The sequence below is a fragment of the Misgurnus anguillicaudatus genome, chromosome 12 (genome assembly GCF_027580225.2).
Source record: "Misgurnus anguillicaudatus chromosome 12, ASM2758022v2, whole genome shotgun sequence".
NCBI classification, from domain to species: domain Eukaryota; kingdom Metazoa; phylum Chordata; class Actinopteri; order Cypriniformes; family Cobitidae; genus Misgurnus; species Misgurnus anguillicaudatus.
Genome location: NC_073348.2, coordinates 38,303,012 through 38,329,764, shown reverse-complemented (window position 1 = coordinate 38,329,764; position 26,753 = coordinate 38,303,012). Strand labels below are relative to the sequence as shown.

At 37.6% G+C, this 26,753-nt stretch overlaps 1 protein-coding gene across 35 annotated transcripts in view; it reads left to right on the top strand.

The window, feature by feature from the left end:
• Nucleotides 1-26,753, top strand: part of camk2b2 (calcium/calmodulin-dependent protein kinase (CaM kinase) II beta 2) — a 63,953-nt gene that overhangs the window by 32,285 nt on the left and 4,915 nt on the right. For 3 of the 35 annotated variants that reach the window (XM_073874556.1, XM_055207556.2, XM_073874566.1), the window contains 11 exons: nucleotides 955-1,041; nucleotides 5,309-5,346; nucleotides 11,336-11,368; nucleotides 14,028-14,096; nucleotides 18,854-18,902; nucleotides 19,440-19,520; nucleotides 21,658-21,777; nucleotides 22,071-22,220; nucleotides 25,761-25,836; nucleotides 26,027-26,121; nucleotides 26,210-26,444. In XM_073874556.1, coding sequence (XP_073730657.1) covers nucleotides 955-1,041; nucleotides 5,309-5,346; nucleotides 11,336-11,368; nucleotides 14,028-14,096; nucleotides 18,854-18,902; nucleotides 19,440-19,520; nucleotides 21,658-21,777; nucleotides 22,071-22,220; nucleotides 25,761-25,836; nucleotides 26,027-26,121; nucleotides 26,210-26,442 — 1,031 coding nt within the window. In that variant the 3' untranslated portion in view covers nucleotides 26,443-26,444. Of the gene's footprint in view, nucleotides 1-954; nucleotides 1,042-5,308; nucleotides 5,347-11,335; nucleotides 11,369-14,027; nucleotides 14,097-17,965; nucleotides 18,011-18,853; nucleotides 18,903-19,439; nucleotides 19,521-21,657; nucleotides 21,778-22,070; nucleotides 22,221-25,760; nucleotides 25,837-26,026; nucleotides 26,122-26,209; nucleotides 26,445-26,753 lie in introns of all 35 variants that reach the window. The other 32 variants (XM_073874559.1, XM_073874558.1, XM_073874562.1 and 29 more) reach the window with 29 other exon arrangements.

The window sequence follows — 26,753 nt, the reverse complement described above, 5'->3', positions numbered from 1 at the left end:
TATGACCTATACTGGGACTAGTCACTGGGGGGCGATCAAGACGTTTTGGCTTTACTTTTCAGGGGTTGTGCGGCACGCTTGAATAACGTACTTGACGCTGGCGCATCACACGGCTAGTGCAAGACGAGAAGCTGTGGTTTAAAAGTACATATTTTTTCTTTTTCTTGGTGAAAATGATGATGGTTTCGCTAGATAAGACCCTTAAGCCTCATTTGGGATCGTTTAGAGCCTTTTTGAAGCTGCATTGAAACTGTAAACTCTTGAGGTTAACTGAAAAAACTGCGACTAATAGTCAGGAAAATACGGTAGTGGTCAGGATGTAAACTCCAAACGAAACAACTGCCATGAATATTCTATTATTTAAAAAAAAAAAATCGATATTTAGCATTTGTTTATTTATCGATACAATATTGGCAATTAAAACATCACGCTGCTTACATGAATCGATAATTTCTTACACCCCTATTACCAGTTTATATGGCCTCTTTAACATCTACTAAGATTTTATTCAAACATGTTTATTCCTGTTTTTTTGATTATCCACTGTGTACTTTCTCTCTATCCCTTATTCTTCCTCGATTCCTCTGTGTCTTTCTGACACTCCAGCCCCTAATAACATCTTTGCACTGTGTTGCGTGGCGTCGAGCAGCGCTTGCGTAACCGTCGTGTTCCCTGCTGACAGGCAAGAGATGCTCCCGGAGGAGAGTTTGACAAGGAAATGAGCCTTTTCTTTGTTTCAGCGTGACAGGGGAAACCTCATTATATGATAACACCCCCGACTGTAATGGACTTTCTTATAAGACCCCTCAAAAACACCCTCTGGTTGCAGACGACAGCATACATCCCAGTCGAACCCTCTCCAAACTAACGCCCTGCTCTTCTCTTCCTCTCTGCCTCTTGCTTTCTGTGTCTCCACGTTTGTGACACGTCTGTGTGTGTGTTTGCATCTGGCAGTGGGCAGGCAGACCACGGCTCCGGCCACCGTCTCTGCGGTCGCGGCAGCCGCTGCGGCAGGTACCACCACCAGTCTGGTGGAACAAGGTAGCCCCGCCCCCTCACTTCCTGTTGGAGCTCACCTTCTGTCACTCATGCTTTTCTCAGTCATAAATCGCATTCAGCATGGAGCTTCCAGCATGCAGCGGTACCGTCGGCCTTGAGCTCTGCACTGTGGACGCTGCTGGCTGTCAGATCTTCACCCTTACTATCTCTCTTTCTCTACCATTTCTCTTTTCTTGCAGTTACGACACAAAACCTTTTCTCTTTTTTGCCCCCCTGCTGGAGAAACCGTGTGTCTAAGCTTTATCAAGATGGTCTACTGCATTGAAATTGGATACACTTGGACCAGCTAATAAGCATTAAAGGGACACTCCACTTTTTGGAAAGGTATGCAAATTTTCCACCTCCCTTAGAGTTGAATATTTGTTTTTTACAATTTGGGAGTCCATTCAGCTGATCTCCGGGTCTGGCGCTGCCACTTTTGGCGTGGCTTGGCATGGTCCATTGAGTCTGATTGGACCATTGGCATCGTGCCTGAGAAGGACCAAGGAGTTTCGATGTTTTTCCTGTTTGAAGCGTGGCTCTTCTGTAGTCACATCATTTGAAAATACACGTTGCAATTTTCTAGGCAGATATGGCTGGGACTATGCTCTCATTTGGGCGTAATAGTCAGGGTTTTTGCTGCCGTAACATGCTGCCCGAAAATGGTCCCCTGCTATTGGAAGATACTAAGGGGACTATTTTCGGCTGCTATTTTTAACATCGCGCCTAAAATAACCAAATAGTTTCGATATTTTTTTAGTATCTTCCAATAGCAGGGGACTATTTTCGGGCACTACGTAATATCATTGCGCTTCCTGCAGCCATGTTACGGCAGCAAAGTCCTTCATTGTTGCGCCAAAGTGAGAGTGTAGTTCCTGGCCGTGTTTTTCGGGAAGGTCGCAACTTTTTTCTGTCGGTCTTGGTACGCGATAGTAGCCGCAGAGGAGTCAGGTTTTGGGGGGGAAAGGTGTTGAAACTGTTTGGTTGTTTTTTTTTGCGCGATGCTGGTGGTCTGGTCAGATTCGGTGGATTGTTCTGGGCTGTGCTGGGGGTGGTGGTCCCGGACCCGGAGATCAGCTGAATGGAATACAAAACAGTACGAATCAAATGTTTTACTGTGGGGGAGCTGAAAAATGCCCTGCAACTTATTCAGGACAAAAACTGTCTGCTTAAAAGATGCCATCGTAAAAAGCACCCTAAAAACCTGTTGTGTTTAAGTTTTGGAACAGATCAATGCAAAGATAAATTGACAAGTTGTAAACATGATATATGATGCTGTTCATCGCCAGCCCATTCATTTCAAATTGGCGATATCAGCAGATATCTTTATATGGATTTTCCAGCAGGGTCTCTTCTCTCCCTTCCTCGCTCTCTCTCTTTCCATCTTTTCCATCTTCACACTTACTTGTGTCTCCTCTCTCTGCATCACAATTACGTTAGCGTTCATCACACGCCATCCACATTTTCTCCATTTCTCTGTCTTTCTCCTACACTTATCCTATGCTTCATCCATTTTCAGATGTGTGATCTACAGTTGTGTTTGGCCTCTCTCAGTCTTTCTTTCCTCGAGTTGTATGTCAGATCTCTTAATTGTAGGTTTTCTTTCTCTTGCCTGCGTACCGGTGACTGACCGTTGCACGAGAGCACACGCATGTTTTGTGATGCAGAAGAACGTGGCGTGATCTGATCCGAATGCATGTGTCTTGAATCTGTGTTCAGGATGGGGGGTTCAATGTCATTATTAAATACTTGGATGGTTTGTGGTGGACAGGCACTTTTACTTTAGGATGAATCCATGGATATTCAGAGCATTATCAAAATGTCTGTGGTGGTGATATTATCATGATACTCATTTAAATACCATTTATGTGGTACTCTAATATAGTACCGCAATAAAAACGAAGCAATCGTTGCACTACCAGTACTACCGTGATCTTTTTGTATCGTTGTATTATGTATACTCTTAAGTGCATTGTTGTTTTAGCTTAGATTTACTTGCAATGCAGGTTTTCAAATATTTCTGTTTGGACTTTTGTATCTTTTCTCCCACAGATACAGTTTCTATACTGATCTTTTTAATGTTTTTTATATGTGTTGTATGTGTCGATCAGTTAGGAGGTTTAGTTCTGGTTTGTTGTCACCTCTAGATGTCACTACAATGGTGTCGGAGTGAAATGTGTTTAAATTTAGTTGTAAACTGAGCCAAAGAAACACACATTTGAACCCCCTGCCAGACATCCGAACATCCTCCAAATAAACCTCTTTTATCTCTCTATCTTAATCCACTCTTTCTTAATCTCTCCTTTTCTTGATTTCTCTCTGCCTCTAAAACTTGTCAAGGTAAGGTTCTCTTTCTCGCTTTCCTCTTCCTTCTCACAACACCTCCCTTATCTGCACAAATTATATTGTAAGTCAATGGACTGCTATAGACACGAAATATTTCCATCTCTGCTGCGTTGCCATGGCAGTGATGATGTGAATAATTTAAATTTCAAATTGGATTTGGAAAGTCACATTTCATTTTAGCGTATGAATCTGTAAGCGGTACGTTTAAAGGTTTTTAGTCAGTTTGACAAACTTTAACCTTTGTGTCTGAAGAACGTAGTATTGAACGGGAGCAGGTGCATGCTGCCGCATGAACCCAATATTTAACCATATTACTCTTCAACTTTGTGTGTGTGTGTGTGTGTGTGTGTGTGTGTGTGTGTTTGTGTGTGTTTAGCTATAATTTAAGGACAAAAATGTCAAAAGATTCAGCTAAATAGGACAAAACCTTGTGTTTTCCAGTAAAAATGTCTAACAAATAAAAAAATCAAATGATTGTTTGGCAAAGTTTTTTTTTTAAGCAAAAATACCTATACTTTTGTACAAAAATTCATCCAAAGGTTTGTCCCTATAATCTTTAAGAGTGGCATTTCACAGGACTTTTTTTAAGATGTAGAATGGATATGTGGTGTCCCCGGGGTACATATGTGAGGTTTTGGCTCAAAATACCATATAGACCATTTGTTATAACATGTTAAAATTTGCAGTTATCAGCAAATAAATGTTCTTTTAAATGCAGATAAGCTGATGAAATGCAAACACTGATCACTGATGAAGTTGAAACTCAATTGTGCTGTTAATTATTTTTTCTCTCTCTTTCTGTCTGCACTGAGTGGCGGTGCCGTGGTTGGATGGATCAGATTGAGGGGCGGTATTATTGTAATAAGTTCCCCTTCTGACATCACAAGGGGACCAACATTTCAATGACCTATTTTTCACGTGCTATTAGAGAATGCTTTACCGAAACTAAGTTACTGGGTTGATCTTTTACACATTTTTATGTTGATAGAAGCACTGGGGACCCAATTTATATAGATTTTTATAATATGTATATTGTTTTAAAGGGTATATAGTTGGGTCCCCAGTGCTTCTGTCAACTTAGAAAATGTGAAAAAGATCAACCCAGTTAGTTTTAATAGACCATTCTTTGCAAGCATGCAAAAAAAATAGGTAAATTTGGCTCCTCTTGTGATGTCAGAGGGGGATAGTGCCGCCCCTTGGTCTGCACTGTCCAGCCGCGGCACTGCCATTTATTGCAGAGATCAGCTCATTTGCATTTAAAAGGACACACCCAAAATGGCAAATTTTTGCACACACCTACAAAAGTGGCAATTTTAACATGTTATAACAAATTCTTTTGGGCTAGGGCTTTACATATGTACTCTGGGGAGGGACACCAAAGTTTTGTTTTACATCTTAAAAAAGTCTTGTGAAATGTAGATATTTTTACTGGATGCAATGCAAATATGGAACATACTGAGTAAGAAAGTTATTTTTTGCAACAAAATCTGTAATAATCATATAAAACAAGTTTATATACTACCAACAGAAGTCTGTGGTTTAGACAAAAGGTGAAGGAGCGCGTGTGTGCACGTTTACAAACTTTTGCATGTACACCAGCGAGCGCATCTCCTTCGTGTGCATGGCAGTCACTGACCCCTCTTTTCTACGTGAGAAATTTAAATCGAAATCCTACAAAGATTCACTTCAGGTTACGCAAACCCAGACGTGCAATACACTTTTCTCTGTGTGTTGTGTGATTCAACATGTAGTGCTTTTGATGGCTTTAATCCTCTGGATGTGGGGTGGGAGGTGGGGTATTTCCTCTGGCTTGCTCGGACAGTTATGTGATATTTGGCCGAGCGCTATTATCACTTTGCTAATGTTAACTGTTGCTCCGATCCCAGCGTGCTGATGTTTTCTCTTCCTCTTTCTCCATCTGCAGCAGCCAAGAGTCTGCTCAGCAAGAAGGCCGATGTCAAGGTAAGACATCTCGATTCTACCTCTTATAACCTGTCCACCTTCTCTTCTCTGCGATTTCCCTCTTGCTCTGTATCCTGTACAACAGATTGACTCCTGAAACCCTGATTTCTTTTTTAATGGAAGGTGCTTTGATGTGGCGATTTATGTGCGTTTGTAATCTGCTGTGTTGATGTAGCAGATTGTGTGTTTGCTGCTGGTTGTTTGTTTGCGTGTCTGTCTCATCTGTAAGATTAGATAGCAAGACTCTTTGGGAAGTATAGATGGGTGGTATGGAATCGACCCTATCATGGTTTGCGATTTTATATCACAATAATGCTTTTTTGTGGAAATTCAACACAGTATTGTATTAATACCAGAATTTAAAGAACCAATGAATGCTTTTAATCTGGATCTAAGGATCTACATTAATCTGATTATTTTCCTTTTTTTTGTGAACCAGTAAATTATTTTCGTTCATACGAAGTGAATACCATCAGCGCAGATTCACATGTAACAGCACTTAAAAACATAAAACTACATAATAGTATTTATTTTATATACATTTAAAGGAAACATATGTGACACACTAAACATTTTGTACATTAGGCTGATGTCTGATTTATGATTTTTTTTATTATGGGTAGAGCAGAAAGATATATATCGATATTACTGAAAATCTGTGCCATTTGTCACATAATACTGTTATAATTTACCCATAATGCCTCAGTCATTGCGTGACCCAATCACAGCACTATTCAGACCACAGCACCTCCATTTCCATTCCATTGAATTTCCATTCTAAGTATTAAAACGTTTGATATCAGGTCACATGGGTTCCCATACGACAAAAAAAGTTTTCAATATAATTTAAAATATATTTCAAAATATACAAAAAATGGTAAAAAACAAAAGTACTGAAATATATTTTGAAAAATGTTTACAAAAAAGTAATTTTCACCAATATATTTTTTGGAAATGTTTGTATATTTTGAAATATATTTTTAAAATTCATATATTTAAAAGCATTTATAGACGGTTTCGTCTGATGCGATACACGTCTTTACTTCCGGTTTTGTTTTGTTATTATGGTCTGACTAGTTGCTAAACTGATCTCTTGAACAAATGCCTCGTCAAAAATAACAAATGTTTTTGTTTCCTAGGTAATCTATGTGTTGTTTTTTTGCTTATTATAAACTACATTTAAAGAACTTTGTTGTTATTTATTCTTAGCGGAGTTTACCAGAATTTACGTGCGGACCACGACAGCCCGTTTATGTTGTTACTGCTGAAACCGTCTATATTCACGTCACATTGGAAGAAAAACCCGTAAACAGGTTTCAAATGGTTAAAAAAAAATACTGTAAAAATATACTTAATTTTATATTTTATACATTTTATAGTTGTACGTTATACATTTTATGCAAACTTTTATATTTTGCCCAGAAAAAATATATTTGTCCCTGAAATACATTTTGAAATATATATTAATATATGAAGGTTAAAACGAAATATATTTTCAAATAAATTTTTTAAAATTTTAATGTAAAAATTTTCTACAAAGTGTATTTAGCATATTTTTTAAACATATTTTAGGCCAGAGAAATATATTTTTTCCTTTAAACTGGGGTGCCGGAAAAATACAGTAAAATAACAGGCACAATAAAATACAGAAAGTTTTCCGTAATACAAAATAATTTTTTTTCTGTAATTTTACATTAGCATTCTGCATCATCAGGTATATCGAGAATATGCACAGATGTTGACCTCTGACCCCTAATGAGTTGTTTAGAGTGCACATAAAGATGCATTTGTTCTGTTAACACATAATCGTCTCAGACAGAGTAAAGGTCGGCTTTTACCTTCATCCTACCGTAGAGCTAGAAATGAAACTCCGGCTGCTGTATGTTAGGGGTTGGATGAAAAGTATAATCTAGAGAATAATCCTCTACTGTCAGGCCAGACTCCCTGCGAGCATTAATCATACCTTACGTAATCTTTCAACATGCAGTTTTTATGAGAATGATGCTAAAAAAAGAACTCGGAGGAAAATCCCAACGCTTCCTTTCTCCAGCACTGCATATATTGTGACATTTAGCCCTGAATAAATGAAGATGTTTCTGTCCTGGCCGTTACTGCAATTTGTTATAGGCTCTAGATCGGTATTTTTTCTTTATCTTTTCATAACTCCTCAAATATCTTGTATTGTATCACTGATAAAAAGTATATATTTCATAAGGCTATATAATAACTAGTACAGTACAGCAATCTATATTGAAATATTTGCCGGAATGTATATCAAAATATTGCAAATCTTCATTCCGCAATATGGATATAGCAGTGATTTGCAATAACTGAATAAGTTTACTATTTTAAAAATGAATGTGTAGTCCAAGTGTAGGTCGATGCCCATAGCAGAGAGACTGGAAGAATGTAAAACATGTATGTTTTCAATGGTTTCAATGCCTAATCAATTCAATACGGAAATAAAAAATGGCAGGAATGCCTAATAATGATTTTGTTACTGATCTTATTTATTTTCACCATCAATCTCTTTCATTCTCTCACTGGCCTGTCTGTATTTGTCCGAGTGTGAATCAGCAAAGCCTGCTGCCCATCGTCAGCATTTTAGTCTGAATTCTCATCCCAACGTTGTGCTGTGCCCTCTTCTTTTATTTTCGACACGACTCATAAACCAGCACCGGTGGGCACCAGCAGTGTGAATGTGACGGCATCTGACTCTCTCATTAGCCGTTCAGGCAGGTGCGGGCTTTCATGGCGTTAATGAGCCACTTTACCTCTCTCATCGCCAACCATTCCATGTTTTCTCTCCGCCTACACGTTGCTCCCCGTCCATGATATCTTTCCATCCCGTTCCCGAGTATGTGTGTGAGAAGATAGGAGAGGGTGGGCCACCTCAGTAGGGAATGAAGCTCTCGCTCCAGGAATAGCTGGCAGTATGAACCATGAGGACCAGGAGACAGAAATAGACACCTCCGCTGCACCTCGCTCATTGCTTAGCAACTGGCTCACCACACTCCTCCATTCTGACATTTCTCTTCTTTTTTGCGCTCTCTATTTCTCACCGTCTTGCCTTTCATAATGCAGTATCACGCAGAACATCATGGCAAGAAAAATTGTAAGAGCATGGTCTATAGTGATTTAACCACTAATGCCTATGATTGAGTTCTCTCATTGAATACAATGTGCCATTTGAGTCAACTTGGGTTTTATATATATTTACAGTACTGTAAAAAAGTCTTAGGCCTTTATGCCAGAATTAGATTTGTTGTTTTTGGGATGTTATGATTATATATAATTGTTTCTCAGTCTCTTTAATAGAATATATCCAGAAAATACAGGAAATGTGTATGTAGCATTAAAAACTGTATAAAAATGTAAACTGACGTGTGAAGTTATTTGGATAAACTCCCCTTCCACTTCACAAACTGCAGGATCTCTTAAACCTAAATACAATTAAATTCTAATTTCACATTTTAAAGAAATTAGTCTTTTTACTTCATTCTGCTGAAAAACGCTCAAGATGTGTTTAGTGCAAAGAGAGTTCACACTAAACACCGACGATGCCTAAAGAAGACATTTAGGGCCCTATTTTAACGATGTAAGCGCGTTGTCTAAAGCGCACAGCGCAACGTCTAAATGGGCGTGTCCGAACCCACTTTTGCTAATTTAACAACGGGAAAATGGTTTGTGCGCCGAGCGCATGGTCGAAAAGGGTTGGTCCTATCTTTTTAATGATTAATGGGAGCATTTTGGGCGTAACGTGCAATAAACCAATGAGAGTCTCAACTCTCATCCCCTTTAAAAGCCTGTCCCTATTTAGATTGTAAACTGAAAAACTAAGCAGAGGAAGAAGATACCCAGTTTAAGATTAATGTTAAATAATTGTGTTGTTTTTCACTTGTATTGAAATTGTTATTTTTTCATTAAAACCTTTAAAACCCGTTTTCTTTTAGTCATGGAAGTAAAAAGCAGGCTTTTAATTTATTTAAATGTATGGCTATCCAATATCATCAAAAAATAATTTACAAGTATGTAAGAAAAGGTTTGTACTGTAAAAATACTTTATTTGTAACAAACAGGAGATAAAGAATTTACAAACGGCTCTCCGCATGTTTCAGCACCGTCACTTTTTTTTTAAACATTACTTAAAAATGTTTCTCAACTCACCATATCCACAGGTACAGAGTCATTATATACAATAAATCCGTGAGGTAGCATTTAAAAAAAAAAAAAACATTTAAAAACAGATGCATTTGTTTAAAGCAAAGCATTTATTTACTTACCAGGCTACAGTTGAAGCAGCGCTTTGCGCCTTCTAACGTCTCATAATCGGTCCTCATTTATGTCCAAGAGACTCAATAATAATCTTTTACATTCAATCCTTTAATCTTTCATATTTAAAAGCGTTTTTGTGCTGCTGTGCATTCATGTACTTTGTGATAAGCAAACCCGCGTTGTCGTCCCGTTTAGGCGCATATTACTAATGCGCTCTTTAAATAACAAAAAAACATATTGCGCCATTGACTTTAGACTTTAGACCAGGTTTTTGTTGTTCAATGGCGTAGTCTATTTTAGTTGCCTCAAAATAGCAACGCGCCAACAATGCGCCTGAACACACCTCGTTTTCAGACCAAAACGCCCATGGGCGCAAAAGGGGGTGCAAATGCATTTGCTATTTAAACAACGCGGCACTAAACGTAAAAATTATAATTGCGCAGGGTGGAAACTAGCAAAAGACACTTGCGTCGTGCATTGCCCCGGGTGTAAGATAGAGCCCTACGTCCTGAAAATTAAATGTTTTATTTTTTGTACATATTTCCTGTATTTTTTGTTTGTATCTTAATAAAACACATTTTACTGTAAAACTCATAATTTGAGATGACATGAAGGTTTAATAAAAGCTGTCAAACACTGTAAATAAGGTCCGTGTGAAACCCTCAGAAAAGACCATCGTGACTCTCCTGTCAACACCTGCACTGGCATGATACCAATAACAGGTGCACTCCTAAAAATAAAGAAGGGTTCCATAAAGAACGTCCTTTATAGATTCTTTATAGTGGAAAACGTTTTACAGATGATAAAAATGAGAAAAGGTAATTTTTAAGATGTAAAATAAGTATTTGGTATCCCCAGACTACATATTTTAGCTCAAAATACTATAGATAATTTATTATAGCATATTAAAATTGCCACTTGTAGGTGTGAGCAAAAATGTGCCGTTTTAAATGCAAATGAGTTGATCTCTGCACTAAATGGCAGTGCCGTGGTTGTATAGTGCAGAATAAGGGGCGGTATTATTATAATAAGATCCCCTTCTGACATCACAAGGGGAGACAAGTTTTAATGACCTATTTTTTCACATGCTTGCAGAGAATGGTTTACCAAAGTTACTGGGTGGATCTTTTTTACATTTTCTAGGTTGATGGAAGCACTAGGAACCGATTATAGCACTTAAACATGAAGTCAGATTTTCATGATATGTCCCCTTTAAGACTGAAAAGGTTCTTTGGGGAACATAATGTGTTTGTCTTAAAGAAGAGAGAGCACCAAAACACGCTCATGTCATTCCAAACCTATATGAGTTTTTAAAAAGTATTCTGATATGGAAAGATGATGATCTTTTCCTCAAAGAAAGCTTTGTTTTTAATGCATAAAGTGTATGCATGGTGCTTTTACGTTATCCCCAATTCTCCTGCACTTTTATTACATGAAAAACAAAGTGACGTGGGTTTGAAAAGACATGAGTTTAATAACATTTATCTCTTCACTAATCCTTAAAATGATATATAACTACGATTTCTACTGTGCACATCACAACCTCATTAAATCCTCTTATCTTCTAGCTGATCTCTTACTGACCAAAAGTCATGCCCACCTTCTCTTCACTTTCCGCCCCTTTTTTGTTCTCTGTGTGTAATTATTGTTCACCGAATCATAATGTGTTTTAACACTGTCCTTCCATCTTCCATCCTTCCATCACCCCACCCAGAAACGGAAATCCAGCTCTACTGTTCAGTACATGGTGAGAAAGATATTTAATCCTCATTTCTTTATCCACTCCAGTCATCTATTTCTCCTGTTGGGCTTTTATGTCACTTGCTACAAAACGTCTTTCGCTCAAATGTTAAGCGGTTCATTTTAAATGGTTGGGTGGTATTATAAGACTGCAGGTTTTTAGTTATTAGACGGCGTGTAGAGTTGTAGTCAGTATTTAGTCTTTTGTTGTGTTTGTTTGTCTGAGCAGTTGAGATTGACGGTGATCTCAAGCTAAACGTCGTCTGTGTGCGGCTTTTTGTTGTTGCTGCTTTGTCTGTTTGGCTCCTGTTTGTTCTTCCTGACGCTTCAAGGATTTTTCTTCAGGTTATGGCATCTTTAAAAAAAACTGAGCAACCTTCTTTAATGCTTAAATGGGTCATACACTGAAAAAAATGATTGATTCAATTTTTTAAGGTAAGTGGTCTTAATCATTTTTTTTAAGCTACATTTAAACAAAAGTTTTTTGTTTTGTATTTCAATTTTTTTGTAGCTTAAATAAATTGATTGCGACCACTTGCCTTAAAAAAATTGAGTAAATTGAATGAATCATTTTTTTCAGTGTTTGTAGGGCTGTCACGATCAGTGTTGGGGAAAGTTACATTTGAAAGTAATGCATTACAATATTAAGTTACTCCCCAAAAAAAGTAACTAATTGTGTAACTTTACGTTGCTTATGTTACTTTTAAGTTACTTTTGCGTTACTTTTTCTTACTTGGCTGAGGCTTGATCTCTAAAAGGCTTGACCGCAGGTGTGCATTATTTTTTTATAATTCAAAGGAGGACCAGAGTCAATAATTTCTCTTATACCACGGTTACCACAAACATTGATCTGTTGCCTATTTTTAAGACATTTGACAGGTTAGGTGTGCGGTTTACAGAAAAATAATCAACACCCATGGAACATTTCTAAGCCAATCAGAATAAAGCAGTCAACAGGCCCATGGTATAAGTTCAGTTTAATTCAGTACATTATTTTTTGATGAATAAATTCATTCTAATGAAATAAACTGAAAAGTAACTTGCATTACTTTTTTTAAAAAGTAACTCAAATATTAATGTGTTCTTTTATAAAGTAATGCGTTACTTTACCCGTTACTTCAGAAAAGTAATATTATTTCGTAATGCAAGTTACTTGTAATGCGTTACCCCCAACACTGGTCACGATTATGAAATTTGACTGACAGTTAATTGTCTAATAAATTATGACGATTAATTGCCTGTTTTAGGACTTTGACGAGTATGACGATTAATTGTCTGTTTTATTGCTTTGACATTTAATTTAATTTGTTCATGAAACATTCATTTGTTCAAAGAATTGTTGTGATTATTTAAATTAAATCTTTTGCAAGGTTTATCTGGCAGTAAATATTAATTAAAAAATATATATATATATATCTTTCAAACACTGAAAGTTCTTCATAAGAAATAAACACAATAAAGTGTCTAAAAAAAATAAATAAAATAAAAATGCAATCAAAATAAACTGACTATACCAGAACAAGCCTTAAATAATAATAATGTAGCCAATCCTACTAAGGTCAGATTAGAACTGGACCACATGTCTGTAGTGGCTGCAAAAAAATCAATTCCTTCCAGATCCTTAAGAATAACATCCTTAATTGCTCTTTTGGAAATTTATGTTTTACCTGCAGCTCCCCCTAATGTTTTTTAAAGAGATGTGCAATCATTGCGGTGATCTGAATTCATCGCGATAAGGTCAAACAATTGAGGCGATTGTTTCATCATTGTGACATCATTGTATTTTGTGTATTCTGGTTTAGCACAATGTGTTTATAAACACATTATTTTCCACATAACGTACAGTATTGTTTCTCCTATCTGCTTCGCCTTTCTGAAACGCATCGATTTTTACAAAGCTCTGTGTGGTGTGCTCTGATTGGCCAGTTATCTGGTGCATTGTGATTGGCCAAATACCTCAAGCATGTGACAGATTTTACACCCTTTACAATATATGGAGTATCAGCTCCCAAAGCACTTAGCATTAATGTTCTTATAATGCTTTTATTTATGCTTTTAAACTTAATAAAAAATAAAAAAATACTGTTTGATAATCAAGTGAGATTATTTATGAAAAAATAATTAAAGAGCTGAGATGCAAAACCCTCTAAGTGCACCTGACATGTTTTTTTGTAAATTGGCTTTTTTACGAATTCTAGTGGCAACAAACCAATATTTCTGAATGGCTTGAGGCCGGGATTAAGTGGATTTGAAGCGTAAGTATTACGTATAATACGTGCCGAGAGCATTCAGGTAATATCATTATCGCATCATAGACGGAGGCTTTTGCATCTGAGCTCCTCAATGAAACATCCAGGCACAAGTCGGTAATGAGAATTTCTGGAATTTGAAAATGTGTATTATTTGTCTCATCTGTGTATTTTCTCCATCCAAAATAACATTGATAAGTTTTCTGAATTTGGAGGTAAAATGTGATACAGACAGCTTTCCTGAGACTCAAAAGACTTTCCTGAGACTCCCAAAAGTTCACGATCCACTGTTTTTCATTCAAGTGTTGACTAAAGTTACAGATTAGCCTAAAGATAAATTACACACTTTTTTCTCATCCTCAAGCACAATATTACCCCCATCATTCTTTCTTTAACACTGTTTTGTGTTCTGCACAGCCACAGTCGAACAGCACCAAAAACAGCATAGTCACCAGCCCCAAAGGATCCGTCCCCTCTCCTGCTCTGGTATTTACCTCCTTATTTCTCTCTGTCATCTGTCGCTCCGTCTTTTCTGTCCTCTCGTCTGTCGCTTTGGCTTCCGTCTAACGAATGTCTGTCTGTGTAAGCGTCTGGCCACCTGTCACAGACACAGCGTTTGTGAAGGACAGCTTGAATCCCAGCACAGCTTCCTTTTGTCATTGTAGCATTTCAGAAATGTTGATTCTACACGCCACATATTTGTTGTTCGGAGTTGTTTAGATTGCCGTTTTGTAGTTTGTTTAATGTTTTTTTTTTAAGGTCTGTCTTGACAGACGAGTGTTTGTGCATGAATGTTTGAAAAATAACTTTGTGTTTTTGTCGTCTACCTCTGATTTTGTTCTTACTGCTATCGACACTTGTGATCTTGTAGTTTCATTGACTGTATGTCTGTGTGTACATGTGTGTGTTTATTAACACATTTTATCTCAGTAAGCTATGTGGTCACAAAATATTGACTTGCTATAGTTTAGTTACTTCTGTTTTCACAGCTTTCTGTAACATTAAATATAGTATTGAATTTAAGATTGTTATGAGACACCAGTCAAACGTTTTAGCGCACCTTCAACATATTGTAATAATTAATTAAGTTATCAGAACTCTTAACACTCTGGGGTAGATGGCGGCGCGGGCGACATCTTCTTTTTTTTAATCACTGCGCAAACTGAGATTTGAATTACTTAAATTAATTGCTGATTTTTGACATACACACATGATTTATACATAATTTAAAACTTTAAAGTCTTATAGGAATTTATAGTTATGACTAGGAAAAATATGACTTAAGCCAGTAAATAGATTTACTTTTGCCATCAACGTAACCACAGTTTGTAGGGCTGGGTATCAGTTCAGATGTTCCAGATCGATTCGATTTTGATTCACAAGCTATCAAATCGATTCGAATTTGATAGTAATTAGGTAAACTTTAATCTCACGCTCAATGTTTGTGTAAATAAATATGGGGGAAAAAAATAGATTCGTTGCCTTTGAGAATCGATTTTGAATCGACCACGTAAAAAAAAACCAGATTAATCGAAAAATCTATTTTTTTTTTGCCCAGCCTAACAGTTTGTCTAAATTATATGGTTTTAACCTCAACTTCAGGAGGTGCTTCATTGTGATATTACAACCCATCATCTTCAAATCTTAAAGGACAAGTTTGGTATTTTACTTTGACACGAAAGTAGCGAACTTTTTTTTATAGAACCTGCTAATTTTGGGGGGTTTCAAAAAAACAATATCTCTGCAAAAGATGCTTTCCAACAGGTGTTTTACCGATCGTTGTAAACTTGTGGACCTATTTTTCCAAACGCCTCACACCCGTATATTCTTCCGTTGAGAGCTTGAATAATAGACACTCCAGCCCAGTTGGTGGCGATAATCCACCATTGCCAATTGCAAGAATACAAACAAAGTTCACGGCGTGGAGTAATACTGTACCTCACAGCACATCTAATACAAGTCAATGGAGTTAGAAAAAAACTACAATAAAACCTGTTGGAATGCGTCTTTTGCAGCGATTTTTGTGTGAGCATATCAGTGAACACCCCTGACCACTCGGTGAGTTTCACGTTTAATGCATTTTAGGAAGGATTGTTCCTGTGCACCTATAGACACATTGTAAAGGTGGGAGGTGATACAAGAAACCGAAAATTCTCGGGCCAGCATCATATGTCCAAATTTCAGTCAAAACCCTTCTATTTAATCATAAACAATCTGAAAAAAGTGTAAAATACCGAACTTGTCCTTTAAGTGTTCATTTTAGGGATGCACCGAATCCAGATTTTTTAGGTTCGGCCGAATCCCGAATCCACCATTTAAGATTCGGTCGAATCCGAAACCGAATACCGAATCCTACTCGCATCCGTATTCCAACACAGTAAAACACTATGTACATTATGCCAGGATGACAAGTTGGAAAAACTATTTTGACAATTACCATAAGCCTATGCATAATGAAAGGGATGCGTTGCGACACGCTCGTTTTTCCAATAAGCAAGCAGCTCCGCGCTGAAAACTATATTTAACTTTGAGTGAGAAGCTCCGCTCGTCAATGTCAGTCTTCACACTGCCGTCCAATTACAGTGGAGGAGGGGCGGGACATTACCACAGCAACCAACCGGCTCACAGCTGAAGCATCACAGCTACCAAGCGCTCGGCTGAAAAACAGCTGGCATTTGGGGTCCTCAAGGCGTTTTCAGCGGTGTTTAAAAGTTTTGGTGTGTCCAGCTGACCGAAAGAAAAAGCTCATCTCCACGTCAGCACCCGATGTGTGTAATCAACGGCTGCGTGACGTTGACCAGCGTAGCGCAAGCCGGGTTCGGTTCGGTGGAAAAAAAATCTAGGATTCGGCCGAACCCGAACCCCGCCCAAAAGCCCAGTATTCGGCCGAAACCGAATCCTGGATTCGGTGCATCCCTAGTTCATTTTTTGTCATACATAGGACTGATTTATGCATTTTTATATAATATTATATTTAAACATAAGTCTAAAACCTGTTTATACTTCTACGTCAGACCTACCCAAAGACCGTGCGCACCTCTCCAAAAATGTAACAGTGCGTAAACTCTACATTGACTGCAAACGCTGTGATTGGTCTACTACCTACCTTATGTTAAAAAATTTCGTATTTCATCATACGCATTTCCGCTTGCTAAAGTAAATTTCAAAAAGGGACCAAGTCTCAAGCTGCAACAAAAGTCGCTGTCCATTTACCTTATGGTTGGGTTAAATATGGAGATTTTCTAGATTGATTCAACCTAAGAGTTTTGTCCATATTCTATCCAGCCGAGGGTTGAAATAACCCAGCATTTGTTTTGAGTGTTAGATCATGAAAACCTAACATTATTAGCAAAATGTATTTTTTATGTCCCACAATAGCATTACTGTAGATCTATTTTAACATCATCTTAAAAGCTTAACTGCACTGCTTGATCCCTACTGAAAGATCCAGCTAAGACCAGCATACGCTTAAAGCATGGTTTTAGGTGGCAGTAGCTAGTTGCTATTGGATCAGCTGGTCTTCCAGCCTGACCGGCTAAGTCCAGATACAAAACACAGCTAAAACAGCTTGCTACACCATTAAAACTAGCTAATACCAAGCTGGGAGACCATCTTAAACCAGCTCACCAGCTTACGCTGGTTTTAGCTGTTTTTTTAGCTGTCAATTAAACAAAGCTTTGTTTTATCTGTTCAAAGATAAGACATTTTCACAAAAGCTTCAAAATTGAACACCACCTCACTTCTGATGAGTCACTTTGAAAAAGACAACAATTCACATTTATGTACAATGTTAGAATATAAAAAAAGTGAAATCTGCTCTACTTAAAAAACTATTGGTAACGCCTAAAAAATTCATAAACTTATTTTCTCACTTGAGGTGAAAAATTGAAAGTGAAATAAAAAAAATGCTTTAATTGCTTTAACACCTTAAAAAAATTAAACATTTTCAACTTATTTTTTATTTAAAGTTAGAAAATGTAAAGTAAAAAAAAAAATTTTTTGGCATTACCAATTAAAGTATTTTTTTTTAAGTTGATCCAATTTTTACTTTTACAGTGTATGCACTAAATCTTTAGAAATTGTACGTCCAACAAGCTCCTTATTTATACTTGAATCAGATATGTGATCTGCCTTTAACCAGGCCGCTATATCTTCAACTAATATCCTCCATCAACTTCTTAACCTGTCCTTCTGACTATGTAAGAGCTCAGCGGTTTCTCTCTCCATCTCTCTCTTATCTCCTTCGGCTAACACAAATCTTCTGGTTTTATTCTCGCCATCTGTCACCTCCATCTCATTTGGCTTCTCTTTGTTCTCTCTTTCTCTGGTTTTCTTCTCTTTATTTCTCTCTGTAGGAACCTCAGACCACTGTTATCCATAACCCCGTGGTTGGGATCAAGGTACATCCTCTCTCATCCTCTGTCTTTCATACTCATCTCCCTCTCTTTCTCTTCCTCTCTCTGCTCCTGTCTTCTGTTGCTAGCAGTTTCTTGATTCTGTGATGCAGGCGAGATGTTCTGGTTTCATGTCCTCAGATTGAGACAAAGAGGAAAGGGTTTTTTGAAAGTTAAAAGTGATATGAATTTGGTTCGTTGTTCGGTGCCAGTGATCTCTTTTGAAGGTGTACTCAGTACAAGTAGCTTTCACAGATTTAGATGGTTAAGTGATCAGTGATCTAAGAAAGTTTCATATAAAATTATTATAGGTAGGTGAATGTTCATCCTTGAGTCAGTCTGATGGTTTAGTTATCTGCAGGTAGACAGATACCACCAGTTGGATGGGTGCTCAGTCTAAAAGCATATGCATTTTTAATACAAGTTCTTAAATGTGTGTTTAGCATGTGGGTGGCACATGCATATGCAAAGCAGGGTGCGTAAAGAAATGCCAGCTGTAAGATCTCTGTGCTGCCACCTGGTACAGAGAAGTGGAGATGCACATAAATCATTGAGAAGCAGCGTTCAGTCGGTGTCACAGCCTCACCAGGTGGCTGATGGGAGAAGCAGCTCGAGATGAATTCTTCTCATGTGGATCTAAAGCTGAGATCAGACCGCGAACACTGCGATGTCATTCAGTGTATTATGTCTGACTCCATTTGTGGTGACATTACATTCATCTCAGTAGTAGTATTGGTTGTGTTTTATTGAAGTTGGTGACGGTGCGTTGAATACGTGATGTGTTGTTTGTGTGCGTGTGTGTGTTTGGAAAGTGAGATCAGTCAGTAATTGGTTTTGTCTGTCCTGCAGGAATCTTCAGACAGCAGCAACACCACAATTGAGGACGAAGATGTCAAATGTATGTTTGGTGGTTTCTCCTAAAGCGATTTTGTCTATACAAATGAAAACCTTCTAAAAAACATGCAAAAACATTCGTAGTATCTTTCACTCGGGAAAGCCAAAGTTTTGGTGGGCACTGAATAATGTCAATTGGTTTCCCCTAAAGTAGTCAGTAGACCAACTTGATCGTGCTAACATATGAGGATAGGCAGGCCGGTCGACTTTCTCTGAATTCCTTAGTTTCCGTGTTCATGTAATTCTGCCTTTATCTTGTTCTTCTGGGAGATTCATTTGGGAACGCCGCAAAGGCACCTTGATTGTATTTTTAACTATAGGAACAAGAAAGATGTGGGCTGAGTCCCTGTGTGTGTCTGTGTGCAAGCCTAATGTGTGTTCAATGTCAGTTCACCTTGCATAAATGATTTTATTCATTGTGTGCTTATTGTGCGTCTGTAAAAGTGACGAGTGAATGTTTAACCTTCCTGTAAATGTTTCGACCCTTCCCTTCTTTCTCAGTAATATTGTATGTTCTCATCCTCTCCTTCTCATTCAATAGGGAAAACCCTAGATAGCAGTTCAGTTAAAGCCCCATCTGAAGTCAGTCAATCAACTCTGGGCTCCGCCCCTTCCATCTTCTGTAAGAATAGCTGATCTGTGCACGTTTGGTTTGGTCTGCACTGCATCTTTTAACCATTACTAACTTACAAACAGAAGGTTGCGAGATAAACAAGGATATGAGTAATAATAAGAAGCTAAGAGATGCTCCTGGCTGCGTTAAGGGCAGTGACGGTGGCAGTTTTTAATGCACCAGTTCACCGCGGTAGTTATAGAATGTGTGTGTGGGCGTGCACGCATGCATGCTCTTATGTGCATGCGCACATTGATGCATATGGGCTTATACACTCACCTAAAGGATTATTAGGAACACCATAATTATACAGTGTTTGACCTCCTTTCGCCTTCAGAACTGATTTAATTCTACGTGGCATTGATTCAACAAGGTGCTGAAAGCATTCTTTAGAAATGTTGGCCCATATTGATAGGAGAGCATCTTGCAGTTGATGGAGATTTGTGGGATGCACATCCAGGGCACGAAGCTCCTATTCCACAACATCCCAAAGATGCTCTATTGGGTTGAGATCTGGTGACTATGGGGGTCATTTTAGTACAGTGAACTCATTGTCATGTTCAAGAAACCAATTTGAAATGATTCGAGCTTGGTGACATGATGCATTATCCTGCTGGAAGTAGCCATCAGAGGATGGGTACATGGTGGTCATAAAGGGATGGACATGGTCAGAAACAATGCTCAGGTAGGCTGTGGCATTTAAACAATGCCCAATTGGCACTAAGGGGCCTAAAGTGTGCCAAGAAAACATCCCCAACACCATTACACCACCACCACCAGCCTACATAGTGGTAACAAGGCATGATGGATCCATGTTCTCATTCTGTTTACCCCAAATTCTGAGCCTACCTTCTGAATGTCTCAACAGAAATCGAGACTCATCAGACCAGGCAACATTTTTCCAGTCTTCAACTGTCCAATTTTGGTGAGCTCGTGCAAATTGTAGCCTCTTGGTCCCCGGTGGGGTCTTCTGCTGTTGTAGCCCATCCGCCTCAAGGTTGTGCGTGTTGTGGCTTCACAAATGCTTTGCTGCATACCTCGGTTGTAACGAGTGGTTATTTTAGTAAAATTGCTCTTCTATCAGCTTGAATCAGTCGGCTCATTCTCCTCTGACCTTTACCATCAACAAGGCATTTTCGCCCACAGGACTGTCGCATACTGGATGTTTTTCCTTTTCACACCATTCTTTGTAAACCCTAGAAATGGTTGTGCGTGAAAATCCCAGTAACTGAGCAAATTGTGAAATACTCAGACCGGCCCGTCTGGCACCAACAACCATGCCATGCTCAAAATTGCTTAAATCACCTTTCTTTCCCATTCTGACATTCAGTTTGAAGTTTAGGAGATTGTCTTGACCAGGACCACACCCCTAAATGCATTGAAGCAACTGCCATATGATTGGTTGATTAGATAATTGCATTAATGAGAAATTGAACAGGTGTTCCTAATAATCCTTTAGGTGAGTGTATATAATGCATACATATATTTTAAAATATAAAAAAACGAGGATCAGATATATGTTTTTTAACAAAAGTGCATGTCATAGTGATTTCTTTTTCCGCTGATGCGTGCTTGTCACAACGTCAAGCAATGCTTAGGTTAATTAGCAACGGTAAATGCCCTATAGCACCCAAGCGCTTTAAAAGGAGGAGGAAAGTGAAGCGGTCACGTTGTTTTAGATGCGAAATGTTAAGAAAGTGATAACTCGAAGACATCTCGGCCAGATTGACTTAATCTTTTTCATAGTTTATAACGTGCACAATGCACTTTAACCCCAGAATGGCACTGCATCACCACGTTGGTGCGGTGGTTATGACAACCTTCACAGCCCTAGCTGCTTTCTGCTTTATTAATCATCTTACTGTGGTGCTTTGATGTACTAGTTGAGGCTAAAGACCAATGGCTTGATCCTTTGTGCAAGATGCTTAAATAGTTCAATTGTCAGTATTCACTCGCTATCTTGTTATTCCAAACCCATATTATGTTATTTCTGTAAAGCACAGTCAAAGATGCATTGGCATACACTTGCACCTGCACGTAAAGCTCTCTACAGCCGCTTGAGCTGCATGAGATTGGTCAAACATGCCTTCGATCTCTATCGTCAGATTCCCTCCTCAGTCATTATTACCTCCCTACGTATATCCAGCCTCCAAGCTGAGCGATGTCCTGGGCTGCCCACGCAGGGGTTCGGGACCTGCAGCCATACCTGACAGCGAACCCATCAGCCGTTCCGCTCCCTCTCCTCCACACAACCCTGTAACGCAAAGTGAGTAGAGCGCCCCCTGCAGGCCTTAGCCCCCAAACCATGTACAGGCTCATGCACAGGTTCTGGTGCAAATATATTAAGTATATTTATTTAATTTTAAAAAATTCATTCAAAGCATGTCTGTTGGTCCAAGCATCGCCTGTGTGCACCTGTTATTGATTCACAACCCATCAGTCAGACGGCACTCTTTTGCATCTTGTCATTTGTCATCTGTTTGTCTGGTGCTACTCTCATCTGTCTCTCCTCATTTCCCTTTACGGTCAATGTATTTCTCCCGTTTCCGACTCGCTCAGCCCGGTTCACAGATCTGGTGAGCGGCTTGGGTCGCTCACCCGCCCCACAACCACAAGCGGATTCGACTTCTTCTCGAACCTCTGCCCCTCCTCCCCAGCCCTCTTATTCCCTGACTCCGCCCCCTTCTGGCCTCTCTGTGTCAGCGCCGAGTGAGTACAGCCTGCTGAGTGCTAGAGTTGCGTGTACGAATTAATCACCTTTTGACTATTTTGACTTCACATTGCAGTGCACACCAGTAAAACAAACAAAACTATACTTCTAATTAAGTACTAATTAAAAATTATGCATCCTAACTCCAGTATATTGCATAAAGCTAGTCAGTCATACTGGAGCTATCTGTGTTTGCTTGCATGGTTCATGAGTTTGTGAAATAACTTCAATGCTATATCACATAGTATTGACTGGACCTAATTCCTACTAACACAAACCTGATCCGACCTTTGACCATGCTATGATCTGCACATATAGGTTTCCATGTATTAGAAGTAACAGATATAAGTTGCAAAACGATTAATCGCGACTAATCGTTTGCAGAATACAAGTTTTTGTTTGCATCACATATGTGTGTGTACTGTGTATAATAATAATGTATATATAAATACACACAGATGTAAGTATATATACATTTTTACATGTGTTTATACATTTTTATTTTTATATATAATTTATATTATATAAAATAAAAAATATGCAACTTATTTCCCGCCAGCCTTTTTTGAAAAGTTGCCCACAACATTTTTTGTGATTTGTACAAAAGCAAAAAAATAACATTTCCAGGAAAATTTTATATATAAACATACAAATTTATTAAATGAAGGAACAGACCCTCTGCTTTCAAACAAACACAAACACAAAATGGGAAAAAACATTTGATCCTATCTATATTTTTTTCTCTGCTTATAAACAAATTTTTGTGAAGGAATTTTGTTCAGAGATCAGATTTAGAATGATTATCAAAACAAACGCAGTGTAAATTTTATAAATAATGTTTTGCTTCAGTTTTTTTTATAAATTAGGGAAGTTTTCTCTTAAATGACGAGATATCTCGTCAATGGCGGGGAAAGTGTTAATATATAAAAAGATGTTTATTAAATGATACATGCATTTGTGTGTATTTATATACACATGATAATTACACACAGTACACACAGATATGATATAAACAAAAACTTTTATTCTGCAAATGATTAGTCGCGATTAATCGTTTTGCTGCCCTAGACATAAGAAGTTTGTGGGTTGTGTTATCTTGTCAGCTCACCGATGTTTCTTGTTTAATTTTTCTAAGAGCTTTCTAAAATTCGGATACACGATGTTTAAAAGTAAACGGAAAAACTTTTGTTTCTGATAAGAGCATATCATTCAGTGCCATAAGTGACACCTTCCGGTTGGCAGACTTTTTGACAGACTTTGCTTTTGTGATTACACTTCCATACCTATATGCTGGTTTCAATGTCATGAAACACAGGAAGGGGAAAACATTTGTTGAGTCTGATACCTCAATCATGCATAACACTACATCAGACCTGTGGTGTCAGATTGGCAAGGAAAAGCTGAAGGACGTGTCAAGCTCATCTAAAGTGGAGCATGAAGCTGTGAAGGGAAGGAAAGAGAGGGGGGAGAGTTTGAGAGCGGAGGAGGGCGAGAAAACAGCCAGGAGAACATCTTATCCGAGCGGCCAGGAATAGCTTCCTGAACCCGGCAAACTCCGTGCAGACAGAAGAAGATGAGGAAATTAGTAATTCCAGTAATAGCTCATTCAGAATCCATCGGATTTATGGTTGATTATAACAAACTTTATTCATATGTTGATTAGATAAGGAAAGTGTGGATGTGTTCTCATAAGTTAACTGAAGGTGAAGGTGCAAACTTCAGAAGAGATGTAAAGTTTAGTTCAGTTTAGTCAGAGAGTTGAGGAAGTACGGATGGTCTAGATTGGAGAACATGACTGCGAAACCAGGTAAGTCCTTTGGTAGAGCTCATGTCCTAAACATCTTAGGCCATGTGACAGGGTTTGTCGTTTTTGTCAGACATAACTTGGAGGAACAGTTTGCAATGGCTTTGTCAGTCTATATTTTTAAAATGCATTTGGTATATCTTTATAATACAACCAAAAGAATTATAATTTGCTATTGTTGGTCGGCAAAATACAGACACATAAAAAGTTAAATATTCTGTAACTACCGACGACATTTCTGCCAAATTCTAAATTAAAATTATGTTTTTATTTGCATTTATTTATTGAAAACTGAAATGGGCAAAACATCAGGTTATGCAGAGGAAACAAGTTCAAATTAAGTTACTCCCCAAAAAAGTAACTAATTGCATTACTTAGTTACTTTTCATGGAAAGTAATGCTTATATTACTTTTTAGTTACTTTTGCGTTACTTTTTCTTGGTTGAGGCTTGATCTCTTTAATGGCTTGCAGGTGTTCTGCATTCAAAAATGGCATATTTCATGACAAAATAGTCAAGCTATGGCCTGCCATCTCAGTTCCTGACTCCAACAGTTGGCATATAATGTGACTACGTTTAGTTTAATTCAGTACATATTTTTTATCAAATTAATTAAACTACAAAAGTAACTTGCATTACTTTTAAAGTAACTCAGATATTAATGTGTACATTTAAAAAAATGCGTTACTTTACTCGTTACTTCAGAAAAGTAATATTATTACGTAATGCACGTTACTTAATCGCACTAATCGTTTGCAGATTACGTTTTTGTTTATTTGTGTGCATTGTGTTTAATAATTATGTATGTATTAATACACACAGATACAAGTGTATATATATTTAAGAAATATTTACATGTGTTAATGTTTTATAATTATTTATAATTTATATTATATAAAATTATAAATACTTACTATATAAATAAATGTTTATTAAATTGTACATGCATGTGTGTGTATTTATATACATATAATTATTATACACAGTACACACACATATATATATAAGATATAAACAAAAACTTTTATTCTGCAAACGATTAGTCGCGACTAATCATTTTGCGGCCCTAGACATAAGAAGTGTGTGGGTTGTGTCATCTTGTCAGCTTACCGATGTTCTACGTTTAGTTTAATTCAGTACATAATTTTTTATCAAATTAATTAAACTAAAAAAGTAACTTGCATTACTTTTTTTTAAAAAGTAACTCAAATATTTATGTGTACATAAATACACTATGTGTACATAAATACATTAAAAAATTGCGTTACTTTACTCGTTACTTCAGAAAAGTAATATTATTACGTAATGCACGTTACTTGTAATTTGTTACCCCAACACTGTTTGTCAACAACAAATTTCAAATGTTTTTACATGTATTTTAGGGAAAACTCTGAAATAAAAAGTCACATTTGTCATGCTCTCAGTCTTTTACATTTGCTGTTAAAATTCAACAGATGCTGGACTGAAATGGTCAAAACTGGAGTGGTCTCTTAAGTTTTTTCGCGGCTGTATATATTTGTGACATGTATGCACCTGCATCGATTTTTAATACTGTTTATTTCACAATAGTTTATCTTCCTAACTTTTCTAAATAAATCAATAGCATATACAGTAGATCATCTCAAAGCCTATAGACATGAACTAAATTGTCCAATTTCTAACTACCTGACAGTTTTCAGTGTAATTTGGTGAGATAATTTAACTTGAATTGTCCACTTGTGTATTTTCCATTACAGCTCGCAAGCAAGAGATTATCAAGATTACAGAACAGCTGATAGAAGCCATCAATAATGGTGACTTTGAGGCATATGCGTAAGTTACATTATGTTTCCTTTTATGTGTAAGACAAATACATAAAGACAAATCACTTAGAAGTATGCAGGCTAGAATTTCACAAATAATGTATTTTAATGGCACAGTTATTTAAAGGTAAAGGTAAGAGTATGTTCCTGTCCTAACAATCATTTCAACCAATAGCAAACAAGTACGCTTGTTGTTCCAGGAAAATCTGTGACCCTGGATTGACCTCCTTTGAACCTGAGGCTTTGGGGAACCTGGTTGAGGGCATGGACTTCCATAGATTTTATTTTGATAACTGTAGGTGATCATAATTACCAGAAAATATATCATTTATGTGTGATCTAAGGACTGCAGAATCGATTGATGCTGTTGTGTTTCTTTACAGTGCTGTCTAAGAACAGTAAGCCCATCCATACCACCATCCTAAATCCTCACGTGCACCTGATCGGAGAAGATGCCGCCTGCATCGCATACATCCGCCTCACCCAGTTTGTAGATGGGCAGGGACGGCCGCGCAGCAGCCAATCAGAAGAGACCCGTGTGTGGCACCGCCGCGAATCTAAATGGCAGAATGTTCATTTCCACTGCTCTGGCGCACCGGCCGCTCCTCTCCAGTGAAGGTGTGAATCTGGATGTCTAAATAGCCAAGATCTATATCAGGATTTATAATTAGTTAAGGTGTGAAAATGGATCTGCACATTAGGGTACTTTTTCGGGGGACCTTTTATAGCTCAAAAGTTGCTCTTTTATAGCTCAGGAGATTTGATTTTTTCACTTGTGTTTTATTTAAGTATCAACTTAATCTCAGATCAATTTATGTTCAAATTACTTATGAGAAATAAAAAATAAACTGATTAAGACAGTGATTCTCAAACTTTTTGGCATGTGGCCAAATCTCAAACTTAGAATTTGAATTAAAAAAAACATAA